At 42.4% G+C, this 22,651-nt stretch overlaps 1 protein-coding gene across 1 annotated transcript in view; it reads left to right on the plus strand.

Moving 5' to 3' along the window:
- ATP10A (ATPase phospholipid transporting 10A (putative)) overlaps positions 1–22,651 on the plus strand; it is a 177,775-nt gene that overhangs the window by 95,569 nt on the left and 59,555 nt on the right. The window contains 1 exon segment of the mRNA XM_036844164.1: positions 20,047–20,132. Coding sequence (XP_036700059.1) covers positions 20,047–20,132 — 86 coding nt within the window.

Raw genomic sequence — 22,651 nt, forward strand, 5'->3', positions numbered from 1 at the left:
CTAATGTTTTATTAAGAATATTTGCATAGTAAGATAGGCCTGTAATTTTCTGTTTTCATAATGTGTTTGTTGGGTTTTAGTATCAAGTTGATGTTGGCTTCAGAAAATAAGTTGGAAAGTATTTGTCCTGATCGCTGAACAGTTTTCATAAGTGAGTGTTATTACTTCCTCAGATTTTGCTAAAATTCACTGGTGAAACCATCTGAATCGGAAGTTTTCTTTGTGGAAGATTTAAATATCTTTAAATTCATTAATGTTTAAATAACTAGAATGTTTATTTTTCTAATATAAATTTTAGTATTTTGTATTTCTCTAATCTGTTTTTTCATTTAAGTTTCAAACTTATTGTCATAAATTATTCATATAACACCTTTAAACTTTTTGATGCGTGTAAGATCTATAGTGAAAACCTCTTTTTTATTCCTGTTATTCGTAATTTGTACTCATTGTTTTCAAGCTCAGTCTTTCTGGGGTGGGTTAGTTATGACATTTGTACTTTTATTTTTTTCTGTTATGTTTAATATATAGCCTTCCTTTAACTTTCTTTAGATTTCATTTACTGTTTTCTAATTTTTGAGGTGGATGGTTATCTTGTTATTTCAGCTTTTAATACTTTTAATATATGCAAATAGGCTCTTAATTTCCCTGAAAGGAAGCAATATCCCACAAGTTTTGATACATAGTGTATTTAATATTATTTAGGTAAATACATGGCTTAATTTCTCTTGTGACTTTTTTCTTTGACCAATTGATTATTTAGAATTATATTCCATAATTTCAAAGCAAGTAGTCTTTTTTAAAATCATTTTCTTTTTATTATGTATTCTGGTTTAATTGAACTCTGTGTTCATTTTTTTGAGATTTGTTACTTGCTTTATGGCTCAGAAAGTGGTTAATGTTTGTAAATTTTGTGTGCGCACTTGAAAAGAATGTATTCTACAGTTGTTGAGTGCAGTGTTTTATATTTATTTATTTATTTATTGGCTGTTTTGGGTCTTCGTTGTGGTGTTCAGACTTCTCTTGTTGCAGAGCATGGGCTCTAGGTGCAAGGGCTTCAGTAGTTGTGGCACGTGGGCTTAGTTGCTCCATGGCATGTGGGATCTTCCTGGACCAGGGATTGAACCCATGTCCCCTGCACTGGCAGGTAGATTCTTAACCACTGAGCAACCAGGGAAGTCCGAGTGCAGTGTTTTATATATATACGTATATATCTATTCAGTTAAGTTTGTTAGTAGTGCTGTTCAAATTTTCTATACCTTCGGGGTTTTTGACTGTCCGGTCAAATACTGAGAAAGGATTGTTAAAATCCCCCTATTAAGATTGTGGATTTGTTTTGATGTTATGTTATTTAGAGTTATTTTTATTTTCTTATGAATTGAACTTTTTATCATTTTGAGTTAACCCTTTTTATATGTAGATATGCTTTTTGATTCAACATCACCTTGTCTAAAATTAATACAGGTATGCTAGCTTTCTTTTTTTACTCTTTGTCAGATATATTTTTCATCCTTTCACATTGTTTTCTGGTATCTGTATTTTTCTTACGAATACCAGATTGTTGAGTATTTAAAATTCATTCTGACAATCTTTATATTTTCCCTAAAAGATTTTACATGATTCACTTATTTTTTTAAAATTTAGTAGGTATATACTTGTTTTCTTGCTCTTTCCTGGTTTCTTTTTTTTTTTTTTTTTTATCAGTCATCAATTTTATACACATCATTGTATACATGTCAATCCCAATCTCCCAATTCAGCACACCACCATCCCCACCCCACCACGGTTTTCCCCCCTTGGTGTCCATAAGTTTGTTCTCTACATCTGTGTCTCAACTTCTGCCCTGCAAACCGGTTCATCTGTACCATTTTTCTAGGTTCCACATACATGTGTTAATATACGATATTTGTTTTTCTCTTTCTGACTTACTTCACTCTGTATGACAGTCTCTAGATCCATCCACGTCTCAACAAATGACCCAGTTTCATTCCTTTTTATGGCTGAGTAATATTCCATTGTATATATGTACCACCTCTTCTTTATCCATTCGTCTCTTGATGGGCATTTAGGTTGCTTCCATGACCTGCCTATTGTAAACAGTGCTGCAATGAACATTGGGGTGCATGTGTCTTTTTGAATTACGATTTTCTCTGGGTATATGCCCAGTAGTGGGATTGCTGGATCATATGGTAATTCTATTTTTAGTTTTTTAAGGAACCTCCATACTGTTCTCCATAGTGGCTGTATCAATCTACATTCCCACCAACAGTGCAAGAGGGTTCCCTTTTCTCCACACCCTCTCCAGCATTTGTTGTTTGTAGATTTTCTGATGATGCCCATTCTAACTGGTGTGAGGTCATACCTCATTGTAGTTTTGATTTGCATTTCTCTAATAATTAGTGATGTTGAGCATCTTTTCATGTGCTTCTTGGCCATCTGTATGTCTTCTTTGGAGAAATGTCTATTTAGGTCTTCTGCCCATTTTTGGATTGGGTTGTTTGTTTCTTTAATATTGAGCTGCATGAGCTGTTTATATATTTTGGAGATTAATCCTTTGTCCGTTGATTCATTTGCAAATATTCTCTCCCATTCTGAGGGTTGTCTTTTCGTCTTGTTTATGGTTTCCTTTGCTGTGCAAAAGCTTTTAAGTTTCATTAGGTCCCATTTGTTTATTTTTGTTTTTATTTCCATTACTCTAGGAGGTGGATCAAAAAAGATCTTGCTGTGATTTATGGCAAAGAGTGTTCTTCCTACGTTTTCCTCTAAGAGTTTTATAGTGTCCGGTCTTACATTTAGGTCTCGAATCCATTTTGAGTTTATTTTTGTGTATGGTGTTAGGGAGTGTTCTAATTTCATTCTTTTACATGTAGCTGTCCAGTTTTCCCAGCACCACTTATTGAAGAGAGTGTCTTCTCTCCATTGTATATCTTTGCCTCCTTTGTCATAGATTAGTTGACTATAGGTGCGTGGGTTAATCTCTGGGCTTTCTATCTTGTTCCATTGATCTATGTTTCTGTTTTTGTGCCAGTACCATATTGTCTTGATTACTGGAGCTTTGTAGTATAGTGTGAAGTCAGGGAGTCTGATTCCTCCAGCTCCGTTTTTTTCCCTCAAGACTGCTTTGGCTATTCGGGGTCTTTTGTGTCTCCATACACATTTTAAGATGTTTTGTTCTAGTTGCGTAAAAAATGCCATTGGTAATTTGATAGGGATTGCATTGAATCTGTAGATTGCTCTGGGTAGTATAGTCATTTTCACAATATTGATTCTTCCAATCCAAGAACATGGTATATCTCTCCATCTGTTGGTATCATCTTTAATTTCTTTCATCAGCGTCTTATAGTTTTTTGCATACAGGTCTTTTGTCTCCCTAGGTAGGTTTATTCCTAGGGTATTTTATTCTTTTTGTTGCAGTGGTAAATGGGAGTGTTTCCTTAATTTCTCTTTCAGATTTTTCATCATTAGTGTATAAGAATGCAAGAGATTTCTGTGCATTCATTTTGTATCCTGCAACTTTACCAAATTCATTGATTAGCTCTAGTAGTTTTCTGGTGGCATTTTTACGATTCTCTATGTATAGTATCGCGCCATCTGCAAACAGTGACGGTTTTACTTCTTCTTTTCCAATTTGTATTCCTTTTATTTCTTTTTCTTCTCTGATTGCCGTGGCTAGGACTTCCAAAACTATGTTGAATAATAGTGATGAGAGTGGACATCCTTGTCTCGTTCCTGATCTTAGAAGAAATGCTTTCAGTTTTTCACCGTTGACAATGATGTTTGCTGTGGGTTTGTCGTATATGGCCTTTATTATGTTGAGGTAGGTTCTCTCTATGCCCACTTTCTGGAGAGTTTTTATCATAAATGGGTGTTGAATTTTGTCAAAAGCTTTTTCTGCATCTATTGAGATGATCATATGGTTTTTCTTCTTCAATTTGTTAATATGGTGTATCACATTGATTGATTTGCATATATTGAAGAATCCTTGCATCTCTGGGATAAATCCCACTTGATCGTGGTGTATGATCCTTTTAATGTGTTGTTGGATTCTGTTTGCTAGTATTTTGTTGAGGATTTTTACATCTATATTCATCAGTGATATTGGTCTATAATTTTCTTTTTTTGTAGTATCTTTGTCTGGTTTTGGTATCAGGGTGATGGTGTCCTCATAGAATGAGTTTGGGAGTGTTCCTTCCTCTGCAGTTTTTTGGAAGAGTTTGAGAAGGATGGGTGTTAGCTCTTCTCTAAATGTTTGATAGAATTCACCTGTGAAGCCATCTGGTCCTGGACTTTTGTTTGTTGGAAGACTTTTAATCACAGTTTCAATTTCATTACTTGTGATTGGTCTGTTCATATTTTCTGTTTCTTCCTGGTTCAGTCTTGGAAGGTTATACCTTTCTAAGAGTTTGTCCATTTCTTCCAGGTTGTCCATTTTATTGGCATAGAGTTGCTTATAGTAGTCTCTGAGGATGCTTTTTATTTCTGCGGTGTCTGTTGTAACTTCTCCTTTTTCATTCCTAATTTTATTGATTTGAGTCCTCTCCCTCTTTTTCTTGATGAGTCTGGCTAATGACTTATCAATTTTGTTTATCTTCTGAAAGAACCAGCTTTTAGTTTTATTGATCTTTGCTATTGTTTTCTTTGTTTCTATTTCATTTCCTTCCGCTCTGATCTTTATGATTTCTTTCCTTCTGCTAACTTTGGGTTTTGTTTGTTCTTCTTTCTCTAGTTCCTTTAGGTGTAAGTTTAGATTGCTTACTTGAGATTTTTCTTGTTTCTTTAGGTAGGCTTGTATAGCTATAAACTTCCCTCTTAGAACTGCTTTTGCTGCATTCCATAGGTTTTGGATCGTCGTGTTTTCATTGTCATTTGTCTCTAGGCATTTTTTGATTTCCTCTTTGATTTCTTCAGTAATCTCTTGGTTATTTAGTAACGTATTGTTTAGCCTCCATGTGTTTGTGCTTTTCACGTTTTTTTCCCTGTAATTCATTTCTAATCTCATAGCATTGTGGCCAGAAAAGATGCTTGATATGATTTTAATTTTCTTAAATTTACTGTGGTTTGATTTGTGACCCAAGATGTGATCTATCCTGGAGAATGTTCCGTGTACACTTGAGAAGAATTGCAATCTGCTGTTTTTAGATGGAATGTCCTATAAATATCAATTAAATCTATCTGGTCTATTGTGTCATTTAAAGCTTCTGTTTCCTTATTTATTTTCATTTTGGATGATCTGTCCATTGGTGTAAGTGAGGTGTTAAAGTCCCCCACTATTAGTGTGTCACTGTCAATTTCCTCTTTTATAGCTGTTAGCAGTTGCCTTATGTATTGAGGTGCTCCTATGTTGGGTGCATATATATTTATAATTGTTATATCTTCTTCTTGGATTGATCCCTTGATCATTATGTAGTGTCCTTCCTTGTCTCTTGTAACATTCTTTATTTTAAAGTCTATTTTATCTGATATGAGTATAGCTACTCCAGCTTTCTTTTTATTTCCTTTTGCATGGAATATCTTTTTCCATCCCCTCACTTTCAGTCTGTGTGTGTCCCTAGGTCTGAAGTGGGTCTCTTTTAGACAGCATATATATGGGTCTTGTTTTTGTATCCATTCAGCAAACCTTTGTCTTTTGGTTGGAGCATTTAATCCATTCACGTTTAAGGTAATTAATCGATATGTATGTTCCCATGACCATTTTCTTAATTGTTTTGAGTTTGTTTTTGTAGGTCCTTTTCTTCTCTTGTGTTTCCCACTTAGAGAAGTTCCTTTAGCATTTGTTGTAGAGCTGGTTTGGTGGTGCTGAATTCTCTTAGCTTTTGCTTGTCTGTAAAGCTTTTGATTTCTCCATCAAGTCTGAATGACATCCTTGCGGGGTAGAGTAATCTTACTTGTAGATTCTTGCCTTTCATCACTTTAAGTATGTTATGCCACTCCCTTCTGGCTTGTAGAGTTTCTGCTGAGAAATCAGCTGTTAACCTTATGGGAGTTCCCTTGTATGTTATTTGTTGTTTTTCCCTTGCTGCTTTCAGTAATTTTTCCTTGTCTTTAATTTTTGCCAATTTGATTACTATGTGTCTCGGCGTGTTTCTCCTTGGGTTTATCCTGTATGGGACTCGCTGCGCTTCCTGGACTTGGGTGGCTATTTCCTTTCCCATGTTAGGGAAGTTTTCTACTATAATCTCTTCAGATATTTTCTCTGGTCCTTTCTCTCTCTCTTCTCCTTCTGGGACCCCTATAATGCGAATGTTGTTGCATTTAATGTTGTCCCAGAGGTCTCTTAGGCTGTCTTCATTTCTTTTCATTCTTTTTTCTTTATTCTGTTCCGCAGAAGTGAACTCCACCATTCTGTCTTCCAGGTCCCTTATCCGTTCTTCTGCCTCAGTTATTCTGCTATTGATTCCTTCTAGTGTAGTTTTCATTTCAGTTATTGTAATGTTCGTCTCTGTTTGTTTGTTTTTTAATTCTTCTAGGTTTTTTTTAAACATTTCTTGCATCTTCTCAATCTTTGCCTCCATTCTTATTCCGAGGTCCTGGATCATCTTCATTATCATTATTCTGAATTCTTTTTCTGGAAGGTTGCCTATCTCCACTTCATTTATTTGTTTTTCTGGGGTTTTATCTTGTTCCTTCATCTGGTATATAGCACTCTGCCTTTTCATCTTGCCTATGTTTCTGTGAATGTGGTTTTTGTTCCACAGGCTGCAGGATTGTAGTTTTTCTTGCTTCTGCTGGCTGCCCTCTGGTGTTTGAGGCTATCTAAGAGACTTGATGGGAGGCTCTGGTGGTGGGTAGAGCTGACTGTTGCTGTGGTGGACAGAGCTCAGTAAAACTTTAATCCACTTGACTGTTGATGGATGGGGCTGGGTTCCCTCCCTGCTGGTTGTTCTGCCTGAGGCAACCCAACACTGGATCCTACCTGAGCTCTTTGGTGGGGCTAATGATAGACTCTGGGAGGGCTCACGCTGAGGAGTACTTCCCAGAACTTCTGATGCCAGTGTCCTTGTCCCCACAGTGAAACAGAGCCACCCCCCACCTCTGCAGGAGACCTTCCAACTCTAGCAGGTAGGTCTGGTTCAGTCTCCTCCGGGATCACTGTTCCTTCCCCTGGGTCCCGATGCGCACACTATTTTGTGTGCGCCCTCCAAGAGTGGGGTCTCTGTTTCCCCCAGTCCTGTCGGAGTCCTGCAATCAATTCCCACTAGGCTTCAAAGTCTGATTCTCTATGAATTCCTCCTACCGTTGCCGGACCCCCAGGTTGGGAAGCCTGACATGGGGCTCAGAACCTTCACTCCAGTGGGTAGACTTCTGTGGTAAAAGTGTTTGCCAGTCTGTGAGTCACCCATCCAGCAGTTATGGGATTTGATTTTACTGTGATTGCACCCCTCCTACCATCTCATTGTGGCTTCTCTTTTGTCTTTGGATGTGGCGTATCTTTTTTGGTGAGTTCCAGTGTCTTCCTGTTGATGATTGTCCAGCAGCTAGTTGTGATTCTGGTGTTCTCGCAAGAGGGAGTGGGAGCTCGTCCTTCTATTCCGCCATCTTGATTAATCTCTTTCTACATGATTCACTTTTAATGTTACTGTTGGGAAGCACATTTGAGTGTGATGATTCCATCTTTTATTTGTTCTGCCTGCACCATTTTCCCTTCTTCCTCCATTTTCTCCTTCTTTTAGATTAATTGAGAGGTTTTTTTTGTTTTGTTTTGTTTTTTTTGCCACACCGCATGGCTTGCAGAATCTTATTTCTCTGACCAGGGATCGAACCTGGGACCTTGACAGTGAAAGGTCCGAGTGCTAACCACTGGACAGACAGGGAATTCCCAATTGAGGGTTTTATTTTTCTTTCTCCAGTTGGGTTGGAAGTTATACATTCCTTTACTCTTATATTAGTGGTTGTATTAGAGATTACAGCATGCCTCTTTGACTTATCAGTATTTAATAAATATGAATTGATTTTTATCCTCTTCCTGGACAATGCAAGGACTTTTTCTTTTTCTTTTAACATCTTTTTATTCCCTCTTAACTTACATGCTCTTATAGGTATGTGTTATAATTATATCTGTTTATAAATCCCCTGAGATGTCATTATTATTGTTTAATACAGTCACCATGTATTTACACTTGCCCTCACATTTATCTTTTTGTTGCTCTTCATTCTTTCCTGCATCTGAACCAGGGCCATTTTTCCTTCTCTTTGAAGAGTACTATTTAGATTTTCTTTAGTTCTAGTCTGCCAGTGACACTCTCAGTTTCCTTTTAAGATTTTATCTTCTTTGGTCTTCAGCATTTTAGTGTTGTGTGCCTAGGTATAATCTCCCTTTACCTATTTAAGGTTTTTGGATCTGTGGTTTGGTGCTTTTAATCAGATTTACTAAATTCTCAGCTATTATTTCTTCAAATATTCCTCCCGCATAATTCGTTCCCTCCTTCCCAATGACAAATATGTCAGCCTTTCCCCCTCTCTCTCTGTGTCTCTTACCCTCTCTTCTGTTAGCTTTCAACCTCTAGTCTCCCAATGCCTTATTCTATTTTTTTTCTAACTTCTAGTATACTAATTTTCTCTTCAGCTTTACCAAATCTTCCATTGAACCATTCATCAAGCTTGTAATTATTTTTTTTTCAGGTCTAGTTGGCTTTTTGTTTGTTTAATTTTTATTGAAATGTAGTTGATTTACAATGTTGTGTTAGTTTCAGGTATACAGCAAAGAGATTCAGTTATATATATATATATATATATATATATATATATATATATATATATATACACGTATATTCTTTTTTAGATTCTTTTCCATTATAGGTTATTACATGATATTGAGTATAGTTCCCTGTCCCTGTCCTTGTTGGATATCTATTTTATATATAGTAGTGTGTATATTTTAATCCCAAACTCCTAATTTGTCCCCCCCTTTCCCCTTTGGTAACCATAAGTTTGTTTTCTTTGTCTGTGAGTCTCTTTCTGTTTTGTAAATAAGTTCATTTGTATCATATTTTTAGATTCCACGTATAAGTGGTATCATGTAGTATTTGTCTTTCTCTGTCTGTCTTACTTCACTTAGTATGATAATCTCCAGGTCCCTCCACGTTGCTGCAAATGGCATTATTTCATTCTTTGTAATATTCTGTTGTATGTATGTACCACATCTGCTTTATCCATTCATCTGTTGATGGACACTTAGGTTGCTTCCATGTCTTGGCTATTGTAAATAGTGCTGCTATGAACATTGGGGTGCATGTATCTTTTTGAATTATGGCTTTCTCCAGATATATGCCCAGGAGTGGGATTGCTGGATCATCTGGTAACTATTTTTAGTCTTTTAAGGAACCTCCAAACTGTTTTCCATAGTAGCTCCACCAATTTACATTCCCACCCACAGTGTAGGAGGGTTCCCTTTTCTCCACATCCTCTCCACTATTTATTATTTGTAGGCGTTTGATGATAGCCATTCTGGCTGGTATGAGGTGTTCGTTTGTTTAAATCTGTTAAGTCATTTTTTATAGTTTCTAGCTCTTCTAAGTGTCAGTCTGGTCAATCTTGTCTTTAGCTTCAGGATCATCGCAAGCATGGTAACTTAAAGTCCCTATAAGCCTGATCTTATTCTTGTTTTTGTTGGTTCTTATTGTATGACCTTATCTTGTGTTGTGCTTGGTTATCTCTGAGTATGTGTCTGACATTGTACTTGGAAATTTATTTCTTATAAATAATTTGAGGACTAGGATTATATGTATTTTTTTTTAATTAAGTGAGGACTTTGTTTTGTTCATTATCTGGGAGTTCCCGCAATCTGGAATGACCTTAATCCAGTGCCAGGGGGTGATATTTTCTGGGCCACCCAGTTGACCCTAAGCTGGGGAGCAGTTTGCACAAAGGCTCACTCTTACTTCTGGTTCACTATCTCTCTCTCTCTGGGGTGCCAGGCCCCAGTGAGTTCTATGGTAGCGGAATAATAGCCCCCTCAGGGTTGCCCATGTCTTAATCCCCTGGACCGGGGAATATGTTGTGTTACATGACAAGGGGAAATTAAAGTTGCAAATGGAATTAAGGTGGTTAACCAGCTGTCCCTGAGGTGGGGATAATATCACTAATTATCCTGAACTATTGAGTCAGTCTCCTAGTAATCACAGGGGCCCTTAGAAGTGAAAGAGGAGGCAGGACAGTGAATGTCAGATGCAGCGTGAGAAAGACTCCATCCCCAGGTGCTGACTTTGAAAATGGAAGGAAGCTGTGAGTGAAGGAATGGGAAGGGCCTCGAGAAGCTGGAAGAGGCAAAGCAGTGGATTTTCTCCTAGAGCCTCCAGAAGGAACACAGCAACATAGCCCTCTGGATACCTTGGTTTTAGCTCAGTGAGGCCCCTTTCCAACTTTTGACCTCCAGACCTGGAAGATAGCACATGTGTTACAGCAGAGGGAGGAAACTGGCTCAGGTCCTGCACTCACCACTGGTCTCATTAGCGCCACTCGTTTCTCTACTACCTCTTTTAGAGACCAGAGACTCCCTGAAGGAAGAAGAGGCCCCAAAGATCAGTCCCAACTCTCCAGATTTTTGTCTTTTCTAGATTTGATTCTACTTCACCTTCTTGTTAAATCTCTGATACCTTTGGGCAGTCGTTTTTAATAGTTTGTCCAGTGTTTCTATTTGCCCCCAGCTGGACATTTGGTCCAAATTGCCTATCTTTCAAGCTGGGCATTTTTTTTTTCTCTCTTGAATTCCAATGAGTGAACTAGTCTGGTTGTGCTTTAGAATTCTGCTTTCCTGCTGCCCTTTTGGTCATTTCCCAGGTTAGTGCAAGGGCTCCTTAGCTGACCTCTTTTTGTATCCTCCATCCTGATTTTCTTCTAACACCAGCAGTATGACTCTCTCCTACATGGTTACCCTTGGGAGCTGCCCTCAGAATCCACTTGGTTATAAATGCACCCCAGGTTTCAGTTCCCTTCAAGCCACCTTCTGAGAGGTGGGTGCCTTTTTTCCAGCTGGGCTGTCTGCTCAGTGATCTCCAAAACGGGACAGGTTCACACCCCGCTGCCCAGTCTGTGCCTACACGTCACATATCACCTTTGGCGATGAAAGAGGTACTGGAGGCCTGTGGTTGGTGTGAATGAAAAATATCACCTGCTATATCAGTAAAAAAAAAAAGGATGTTGCAGCCATCAAGCCATCACCTTAGGGACAGTGAGCCCTGAGGGAACTCAGGATGGAAACAATGTTTGCCCTGAAGGCACTCTCACCCTCACCCCAACAGCCAGCCTGAGGAAACTCAGGATGAGAAAGCACAGGCTACTTGGCCCCAGATAGCTGAGATGCATATCAAAGGAATGATTTCAGTGAGCCCAGACTCTTGCATCTTTCCCATACAGAGAAAAGCACCGAATTCCTTAACTTGATATATCTGGTTTTCTTTAATCAACAGTAATCTTTTGATGTTCCGACTACCTGGTCTTTTGTTGCAAAAACTACTGTATATCCTGGCCACCCCACCCCACCTCTTCAGAATGGTTCTTGAGTGTTATCTGAGATGCTGTGTCCTATTCATGAAGTCCTCAGAATGTACGCGGAATAAAACACAACTCTCAACTTTTAGGTTGTGCATTTTTTTCAGTCGACACTGGGAAGCAGACAGGCTGGCCTGTCACCTGGCAGAGCAGATCAGCTCAGCAGCGCCGATCCAGACGTGTTTTATGCAGTGGCACCGTGTTGGATTAAGTACAGATTCTTTAAGAGGGCTATTTTAAAGAACGGCCCTCATTTAGGTTTCGAAGTTGGTTTTCGATAAAAACAACTCTATTGCTTAACTGTCTGAAGGCATAGCCAGCCCTTAGATACTCTTTACACATTTGATAAAAAAAAAAGTGCAGCTCTGCTGGCAGTCACAGCCTACAGAGGCAGCATGGAGCATTTGTAGTGAGAGGGAAAGCAAGCCTTTTAATTTTGAGAATTCAGGCTCAAACCCAGCACTCTGAGCCTTTGTACTTGGCTACCATCTAAACTAAAGCTTTGAGGCTTTTTGACTGTGAACCAGCAAGGAGACAAGGGAACAAAGGACAAAAAGGTAGGGAAGGAAAGGAGGGCTGGCTTGTGCATTTTTAAGTCAGATTTAACAAATGAAAGCCTGGCTTTCTACCTTCACACAAAGGGAAATCTAGTGCAGGTACTTGTGGCAGGAAAATTTGCAATTAGAAAAAGAAGGCCTCAGCCCAGACACCCCTGGATCAGGTCTCTATCAGCTGTCAAAGGCGCTGAGCTTTGGAAGCCTCCTGTGAGGCCCGCTGAGGCCCTGATGCCTGTCTGCTGTCCCTGTCAGCTTTGTTTCCCTGGAGACGCTGATGGATCAGGAGCCGGTGTGGCACTCAGAAAAATCGCCACATTCTGGACTGCCTGCCATCCAGGGCCCTGTCACCAGCTGCTGTGCCAGCCTCCTTATGCACTTATGAATCTAGGACGTGTTAAATGATAGTCAGACTCCTGCAACTGTAGATTAGTTACTTAAATGTGTTTTGTGATCATTTCTGTCCTATTTCTGTTTGTATTGGGCATAAACTCCCAGTATTACACTGAACTATGAAACCAATTGGAGAGAAGATTCTTTGGTTGAAGACTCCTTATACATTTGGCTTCTCCTGCTCCCAGGACCAGAGTGCCTTTGGTTTCATTCAGGTTTTTAGTTATTTAATAAAAACTGATTGATCAGGGGACACCCTGCCATGTGCCAGGGGACACCGTGGTAGATGACTTCTTTCCCATTTCAGGTTAACTGACTGAAAATATTGATTTGGCAATCTAATCTTTGCAGTAAAGAAGTAAATTCATTCATTCATTCCCTCATTCAGTATTGGGCCGTCTGCCCTCTTTTGAATGCCCACAGCACTGACAGGTATGTAGTAAATACAAATTGTACTAAAAATGGAAAATAAGAGTTGGGGTAGTTATTCCATGCATTTGGGTTAAATACTTTGCCTAAATTAATGCAGGTATTGTTCGCACATCGTCAATAAGTAAGCAGCCAGATTAAGAGGCTATGAAGAAATCATTTGATACTGCTACCCTAACACTTGTAAAAGAGGGACTGTGCTTTCTGGAGCACAGAGAGGCCCTACCAGCCCCCTGGCAGCCCCATCTGCCTTAGCATCAGGTAAGGGGTGCCTGGCAATCAAGGGGTCCAGGCCTCCAAGGGCTCAGCACGGAGCTCTGGGTCGATTCGGGAGCTTGCGGTACATGAGATCCTTGAGGAATAAACATCTGTCACCCCTGGGTCATGTGTGCACCAGACCCTGTGCTGGTCTTGATGAAACAGAAGTCCTGTCCTCAGAGAATCTGAGGTCTAGGGAAGGAGCAGTATGTGTGGGGGCCATGCAAGCTTGGAGCAGCAGTATCCGCCTGCCCAACCTAAGGCGGGGGCTGTCACATCCTGAAGTGCAGGGGGCGGTTAGCCAGGTGGAGTCAGGTGGGAGGGCAAAGGAAGCCATGTGGAAAGGTGTGGGCCTCTCCAGGGCACCTGAGTGCAGGAACGGGTGCCAGGAGGGATGGGGGCAGCCGACAGGGTCACCTCGGGGCCCCCTGGGCAGAGCCTGGCTGCTGCGTGGAGGTGCAGATCTCATTCCGTAGTGCAGCAGCCGAAGTAGGGTGATTAGCCTTCTAAGGCCACTGTGGGGCAGTGATGTTGAGGCTGGAGGTGGAGGGGAACCCTGAGTCCCTTGTGTGTAGGAGATCGTGACAGACCACAGGACACAAAGGGCGTCTTCAGGATGGGGGTCCCAGAGGTAGAGAACAGAAGGAGCTCATGCATGCCCAGGTCTGGCCGCTGGTGCAGGAGGTAGTGTTACCAGGCTCTGTGGGTCCTCTCACCAGCCTCCTCTGGGACCCAGAGACCAAGACAACACAACCTCACTCTGAAGTCTCCACGGGGAGATCCAGGTAGGGTTCCTGCTGGCAGCACCTACTTGTCCCATCGGCAAAGCAATGTAAACTGGTTTATGTAACATTTTAATTTTTTAAAATTATTTTTTAATTTTTAAGATTTATTTATTTATTTATTTATTTTTGGCTGCATTGGGTCTTTGTTGCTGTGCGGGCTTTCTCTAGTCGCGGCAAGCAGGGCCTACTCTTCGTTGCGGTGCGGGGGCTTCTCACTGCGGTGGCTTCTTTTCTTGTGGAGCACTGGCTCTAGGTGTGCGGGCTTCAGTAGTTGTGGCACGCAGGCTCAGTAGTTGTGGCTCACGGGCTCAGTAGTTGTGGCTTGCGGGCTCTAGAGTGCAGGCTCAGTAGTTGTGGCACACAGGCTTAGTTGCTCCGCAGCATGTGGGATCTTCCTGGACCAGGGCTTGAACCCTTGTCCCCTGTATTGGTAGGCTGATTCTTAACCACTGCACCACCAGGGAATTCCTACGTAACTTTTTTTTTTTTAATTAATTTATTAATTTATTTATTTTTGGCTGTGTTGGGTCTTCATTGCTGCATGTGGGCTTTCTCTAGTTGCGGCGAGCGGGGGCTACTCTTCCTTGCGGTGCGCGGGCTTCTCATTGCAGTGGCTTCTCTTGTTGTGGAGCACGGGCTCTAGGCACGTGGGCTTCAGTAGTTGTGACACGCGGACTCAGTAGTTGTGGCTCGTGGGCTCTAGAGCGCAGGCTCAGTAGTTGTGGCACATGGGCTTAATTGCTCCACGGCATGTGGGATCTTCCTGGGCCAGGACTCGAACCTGTGTCTCCTGCATTGGCAGGCGGATTCTTAACCACTGTGCCACCAGGGAAGCCCCCTACGTAACTTTTTTATGGTAAAAAATAAATAATGTGTCTGCTTTAATGGACTATAAATGGCCTTTTTCAGACATCACTGCTTGTTTTAGGATGGAGGAAGTCCACTTTTGCTTTTACAGAGTATTCATTTAATGCAGTGGTCCCCAACCCCCAGGCCGTGGACCGGTAATGGTCCAAAGCCTGAACCATCCCCCACCCAACCCCACCCTACCCCCATCCGTGGAAAAATTATCTTCCACGAAACCAGTCCCTGGTGCCAAAAGGGTTGGGGACCACTAATTTAATGCAAATGTGAAACACAAGATTGATAACAGAATTTTGCACAGCAAAGGAAACCATAAACAAGATGAAAAGGCAACCCTCAGAATGGGAGAAAATATTTGCAAACGAAGCAACAGACAAAAGATTAATCTCCAAAATATACAAACAGCTCGTGGAACTCAATATCAAAAAAACAAACAACCCAATTAAAACATGGGTGGAAGACCTAAATAGACATTTCACCAAAGAAGACATACAGATGGTCAAGAGGCACATGAAAAGATGCTCAACATCACTAATTATTAGAGAAATGCAAATCAAAACTGCAATGAGGTATCACCTCACACCGGTCAGAATGGCCATCATCAAAAAATCTACAAACAATAAATGCTGGACAGGGTGTGGAGAAAAGGGAACCCTCATACACTGTTGGTGGGAATGTAAATTAATACAACCACTGTGGAAAACAGTCTGGAGGTTCCTTAAAAAACTAAAAATAGAACTACCATAGGATGCAGCAATCCCACTACTGGGCATATACCCTGAGAAAACCATAATTCAAAAGGACACATGTACCCCAGTGTTCATTGCAGCACTATTTACAATAGCCAGGACATGGAAACAACCTAAATGTCCATTGACAGGTGAATGGATAAAGAAGTTGTGGTACATACATACAATGGAATATTACTCAGCCACGAAAAGGAACGAAACTGGGTCATTTGTAGAGATGTGGATGGACCTAGAGACTGTCATACAGAGTGAAGTAAGTCAGAAAAAGAAAAACAAATATCGTATATTAACGCATATATGTGGAATCTAGAAAAATGGTACAGATGAACCTATTTTTAGGGCAGGAATAGAGACGTAGATATAGAGCACAGACATGTGGATACAGGAGGGGAAGGAGAGGGTGGGATGAATTGGGAGATCAGGATTGACATACATACACTACCATGTGTAAAATAGATAGCTAGTGGGAACATGCTATAAAGCACAGGAAGCTCAGCTTGGTGCTTTGTGATGACCTAAGGGGGTGGGATGGGGGTGGGTGGGAGGGACGTCCATGAGGAAGGGGATATAGGTATACATATAACTGATTCACTTCATTGTACAGCAGAAACTAACACAACATTGTAAAGCAATTATTCTCCAAAAAAAAAAAAAAGAGTCTTCCTGGTGAATCAAACATTCATTCAGCGACTGGTCTGGGCACTGCATTAGACACCAGGCTCCCCTGTGTGGTTGAACCAGGGACATGGCACCTGCGCAGGTAGCTGTTCTACCTGAGAGGGTGCCAAGTGCCAGGAAGATGTGGGAGTTGGGCATCTGCGGAGGGAAGAAGGAGGGACCACAATCTGGGGTGACTTGGCTCACAAGGTTCTCAGCTGCCACAGTTTCTAGAGAAATACAAGTTCAAAGGCAGGGCCCAGGGCTCTCCCCTGTGTCACCACCCTGCCTCTTCTTTTCCATCTACCTAATGAGGTCAAATCACTTCATCCAAAGAAGCTTGAGAAGTGTTTGCTGCAGAAACCATGTGCATTTTATTGCCAGTAAGGTGCTTGTTTGGACATGCAGGCTCTGCAGTGAATGATGTCAGCTGCACTTGGCCCAAGATGCCGGGTGTGCTGTGACCAAGCTGCAGAGAGTGGGCGGCACGGCTGAAGGCCTGCTGGTGTGACGGTATCCTCGTGGATCATGCTGCTTCTGCAGCGCCTTCCAGTACCAAGGCCATTGCAGGCGGGGCCGGGACGGGTGCGGGTGTGGGGGTTAGAATCACCTCTGCATTCATGAAACTGTGAATTCACGGGGCTCCGGAGACCTTGGAGAGCCAAGTCTGAATGCCAAGAGGCCTGCATTTCTTAATCAGAAGAACTAGGAGTAAATCCCAGGGCTCCTGATTTTTTTACTCCGGTTTTGGGTGAACTGTGCTAACTACATCCAGGGGCATTGCTGAAGATGGGAAAGGGGTACATTTAATTGACGCATGTTTTTGAAAACATTCAAACTTTGACATGTTTGTTTCTTTGGTAATTTCTGTGGAATCAATTGTACACTTTCTGGCTTATACATACGTCATCTTTTCTTGTTAATGCAAGATGGTCTTGGTGAGGTCGGCGGCTGAGCTGGATGTCTGAGAGACCAAGGAGCTTCCCTCACTTGCTCCAAGGTCTCTTGACCTTGGGCATGGTCCTTAATTACCCCACACTAAAGGTAGTTTGAAAACCAACCTCATTGTGGTGCTGTGAGCGGTGGTGAACAGCACTTAGCACAATGCCTGGCATTAGGTGACCTATAAAACATTGCAGCTGTAGTTGATGATTATGATATAGATATCGGTACAGAGGTGCCCTCGGGTGAGTTAAGCATGAGGCTCTCTGTATTTGTGCTGAAATTTCTGGATCTCTGAGCTAGGTGCTACTTGATGATTCACCTGTTTCTTCACAGTCAATTCTCAATGCATGTTTATATTTGCTTTCTTTAAACTTTTTTTTTGTGGTAAAATACACATAACAACAAAATTTACCATTTTAACCTGTTTTTGTTGTTTTATTTTTAGAGTCTCTTTATTGCTTTGAACTTTTCTTTTCTTTCTTTCTTTTTTTTTTTTTGGCACACTGTGCGGCTTGCAGGATCTTAGTTCCCTGACCAGGGATTGAACCTGGGCCCTCGCCAGTGAAAGCACAGAGAGAAAGTGTGGAGTCCTAACCACTGGACCACCAGGGAATTCCCAATTTTAACCTTTTTAAAGTGTACAGTTCTGTGACATTAAGTACATTCACATTCTTGTGCAACAGTCACCACCATCCATCTCCAGAACTTTTTCATCTTCCCCAACTTTGTGTCTGCGTTTTTAAAAAATGGAGTTAGCATGCTTGGGATGGAAGGGTAGACTGGACCTTCTGTCCATGATCTGGTGCCAGGTCAACAGGAGGTTGGCTGTTGGATGACTTGGGCACTACCTTGAGGCCAGTTTGGCATGACTGAGATGGGTAGATGATTGGATGGAGTGATGAATAAATATATTTCTTAAATGGGGTTATTAAGAGATTGCCAATTAAGTTGGAAACAATCAAGGTAAGTAGAATTTTCTCATCCAAAAGGTGTGCTCCGGACATGAAACCCTTTTTAAATGGGAAACTCGGAGATGGTCTCTGTATTAGTTTGTTAGGGCTAGGAGTGGCCCAAGCAACAAATTTATTTTCTCACAGTGCTGGAGGCTGCAGAGTCCAAGATCAGGGTGTCCACAGTGTTGCTCTCTTTGAAGCCCCTCTCCTTGCTTGGCTTGTAGATGGGTGTCTCTTCCGTTTTTCTTTTCACAATCTTCCCTCAGTTTGTGTCTGTGTCCAAATTCCCTCTTCTTATAAGTACACCAAGCAGATTGTATGAGGGCTAAGCTTGATGATCACATTTTACCTTAATTATCTTTGTAAAGACCCTATGTCCAAATACAGTCACATTCCGAGGTACTCGGGGTTAGGACTTCAACGTATGGATTCTGGGGGTGGGGTAAGGAGACACAGTTTAATCCATAACAGTCTCTAAAAATCCCTCCAGCTCTAAAAATCCTCCCCAGTTCCAGACAAAGCAAACGAGGCCAGGCATCCCATGCCCTGGGCATGCACATTCCCCAAGGCACATGGTTATTAGTAGAACGTTACAAATGCATCTCTGAAGCCCCAGAGACAGAATGTTCTACCGTTTCTGAGCCATGCACATTACATTTTTCTTAGAGAGAAAGAATCATAAACAGAGACAGAGTATTTTAAGTCTATCCTCCCTGTCTGCCAAGAATAACCCTGGTGTGCTGCAGAACTCCCTCCCTTCATGGCCGTCCTGGGCACTGTATCTGCAGATGTCTGCTCTGGAAAAGTCAGCCAACTGGCTTCAAGAGAAGCACAAGTCTTGAAATAAACACCGCTTTTCCAAGCATAGCCTTACTCTGGAACAGAGCCAGAGGCCATTTCAGTCCACAGAGAGAGGGGCTGATGGCTAATGAAACTTCAGGAAGAGCCTTTTAAAATGGCACTTTCCTTTCAGCTATTGAATTGAGCTACTACTATGTAGTGAGTTCTTTTAATGTACATGCTATACGGGAAAACATTCAGGACGGACTTTTGAGTCATTGCCTTTACAGCCGTATCCTGTCCCAGGGAGGGCATTGTTGTGCTGGAGTAATAGTTATCTGGGTGGGTGTAAACAATGTTTATGGCATTCCTCTGATTTTTAACCAGTTGCACTTTTTTTGTGACACTATGCTTGCATGAGCAAAGACAGGTCCCTTTTTTTTTTTTTTTAACCACGTGTGACTCTTAATGGAGAAAAGAGAGTGGCCAGCCTGATCAAAGCAAGCTGATTTTTAAAAAACCATAAATGTACTCAGTTATTTACACTAAAGACGTATTTCCGGTATTTCTCTCCTCCCTCCCTACCACCCCCCTCCTCTTGCCCCTTCCCTCTCCCCACGCCTCATCTCCACGCGAGCCAGGCCTTGCTTCATCTATCAATGCCAAATTCTAAGTGAAGGACTATCTTTGTGGTGAGCTGTCATTTTTTCATCAAGCAGAATAATAAAGAAATTGTTGGCTTACACACTGATTATTTAACTGTTTTTCCCCAAATATCTGTGAAGAATTTTTAGCACACATTGAGGAAGTGATATTTTTATTCTAAGTTCCTATTTTCCAGATGGAATCTGCTTCTCTAAATCTATATAGAAAGTTGGAAGGTGCTGGTCTGTCTCAAGAAACTCACTCATTCCTTCCCGTCACTAGTGGCTTCCCTCTTATACCATATGTGCTTAATTTGCATTAGAGCTACAGTTCTATGGGCTCAGTGTCATTCACTGTAAAAACAAAGATGCACAGGCCAAGCACTCTGTGTGTGGTGTATGTGCGTGTGAGAGAGAGACTGCACAGGTTACAAGGCAGAGTCCTTCTTCATGAAATGTTCCTACTGTGGGTGGGAGACAGAGAAGCAAGTGCCTTTTAGATGGACAGGCTGAGCCCAGATCTCTCTAATGTGTATGTGCTATTATTTTAGGTCTCCGAATTCAATCCTTTGACGTTCACCAGCGTAATCGAGTGTGAGAAGCCCAACAACGACCTGACTAGGTTTCGTGGGTGCATGTGAGTATCAGACCTCTGCCTGGGCTTCCCCTTCTGTTTGACAAACTATATGTACATATGCGGTCAACCCTTGAGCAACACGGGTTGAGGGATGCCGACCCCCGCCCAGTTGAAAATTCACATGGTCAGTGTCGATGGGGGATTGGTTCCAGGACCTGCCGGGGATACCAGAGTCCATGGATGCTCAAGTCCCATAGTCTGCCCTCTGGATGTGCGATTCTGCATCCATGGATTCAGCCAATCTCGGATGGTGTAATACTGTGTTTATTGAAAAAAACCTGTGAATAAGTGGAACTGCACAGCTCAAACCCGTGTTGTTCAATGGTCCACTTTGTATAGTATAGTACAGTACTATATATATATATATATTCTTTGCCACTTGGTGCAGCCTTTGAGGAATGTTGCCCTGCACCTGAGCTCGTGGGGCTGCTTGGTAAGAGCCTGTCAGCAGTAGAAGTTTGTCAGATCCCCTCCCTCTAGCAGCCAGAGAAGGTGGGGACGTGGGAAACAAGGTTGACTACATGTGGCCCCATAAATGTAAGCACAGGCCCCAGGCTGGAGGAGCCTGCCTGGAAGTTCATTCCTTCATTCATGCACTCAGCCATTGAACAAGTATTTGCTGAGCACCTACTGTGTGCTAGGCTCTTTTCAAGGCTCTGGGGATAACACAGTGAACTGATTAGAAAAGAAATGTCTGCCTTCATGTTTATTTCACTCTAGTTAGAGAGACAGTAAACAAAATAAGAAGACCTAGAACATATTAAATTGTCCAGCTCCTTGCTCCAAAACAGAGAGACAAGAAAGGTAGATGAATGACATGGGACTGGCCATCTGTTGGTCCTTGTTGAAGGTGGGCTGTGGGTACATGGGAAGTATGGACTGGTATCTCTGCTTCTGTGAATGGTTGGAAATTACCGTAATCGTGTTAATAGTTGTGCACGACTTGTCTGGGCAGTGTGGGGGAAAGGGAGGAGGGAGAGAACAGGGTGTAGCATGGAGTTGTGGAGCTGCCTGCTGGGGGCGGTGGGGGCACCCCCCACAGAGGGAGCCAGCTGTGTGGGCATGAGCCTGGGGACCACAGGTGTGACCTGGAGAATTGGGGCCTCCCACGGCTGTCCGGCTCTGAGGGGCCAGCTGACCAGGATGCTGCTTAGCAGTCCAGGTGCAGCGTGGGTGCCGAGGACACACAGGTAACGCAGGCACTCTGCTCCTGGAGGGGCTCCACTGCTGAGAGCTTTCGGCATGAGGTCAAGTCTTCTGCTTTGCTGACATGTCCAGCAATGTTGCCTTTGCCCAGCACGCAGCAGGCTTCCCATCATGTTGGGGGGCAGGGGGAGAGTCAGTAAATGAAAAGTGTGAACAGTGAAGGACCAGATACTGCCCGTCACCTGCTGAAATTGCGGATACTTGCCTGAGGATTGGCTAGAACTTGAAAATGTTAGATCACCCCTTAAAGGAACCAGTTAAAGGAGAGTAAAAACTCATTAGAAAAATGCTAAAATGTCATCTGTAAAATTTGGGGGAAGATACTCAGCCGTCCATCCGAAACTGGTCTGCTGTGGGTTTCTCAGCCCCTGTGGCCCCCCTGGGCTTCACACACGTGGCACCATCCTGTGCACCACCCCAAATCTCCTGGGTCAGGCGGGCAGAACAGAGCAGATGCTGGATCCACAGACCCTGAAATGACTACTGTGAAGGAGGTGGGGGCAGCCTCTAGGGAGAATGTTCTGTGGACATTCTTGCTGATGGGGTAATTTTTTGGTGCCAACTCTCCCAAAGGAAAAAGCTAGAGCTCCTTCTCCTGACTGTACCCTGGCCTGTGCTCTCCTGCTCTGTGGGGCCTCTGGAGCTCTGTTCTCAGACCTCTCCTCACACTCTTGTTGCCTGCCCCAGACTTGGATTAGCGCTGGAGGGGATTTAGCCCCAAGTCAGCAGCTCTTGGTCCTGCCCTTGGGAGCTACCTCTGTGTTAAACAAGGGTATTCACCAAGTCTGGCTTAGTTCTGAGGCTGGCAGACTCTGGAGCCCATACTTTCCAGCAAGATAGTTCTGGCGAACTACTGAACGTTACTCAAGTGTATAATGGGGAGAATCCAGGAGCCCCCTCGTGTCATGGGTGCAAAGCTTTGTCAATTTAATACATGGAAAGCTTTCAGCAGGGTGGGTGCTTAATAAACATTGGCCACTATTATGGTCATTGCTTCTGTTGTTAACATTTCTATGACTATATTACTATATAGTAATATATTATTACTATCATACTATGGAGCAGGGAGAGAGACAAGTCAGGAGGGAGGGAGAGGCTAGAACTCACATGTTCCCTGGGGAGGGAGATACAGTGGAAGAGGAGGCTGGGAGGATGGTTTGTCTACTATATATGGATCATGGGGAGCTATAGGTGGAGGAGAGACGGGATTTGGGATTCCCTGCATTTGAGGAGCTGGCGAGTGCATTTGGTGGAGTGACCCAGCTGACAGAAAAAATCTGTGTGCTAGGAATTCAGGGGAGTAGGCGCTAAAG

Source organism: Balaenoptera musculus, chromosome 2 (genome assembly GCF_009873245.2).
Source record: "Balaenoptera musculus isolate JJ_BM4_2016_0621 chromosome 2, mBalMus1.pri.v3, whole genome shotgun sequence".
In the NCBI taxonomy this organism is placed as follows: domain Eukaryota; kingdom Metazoa; phylum Chordata; class Mammalia; order Artiodactyla; family Balaenopteridae; genus Balaenoptera; species Balaenoptera musculus.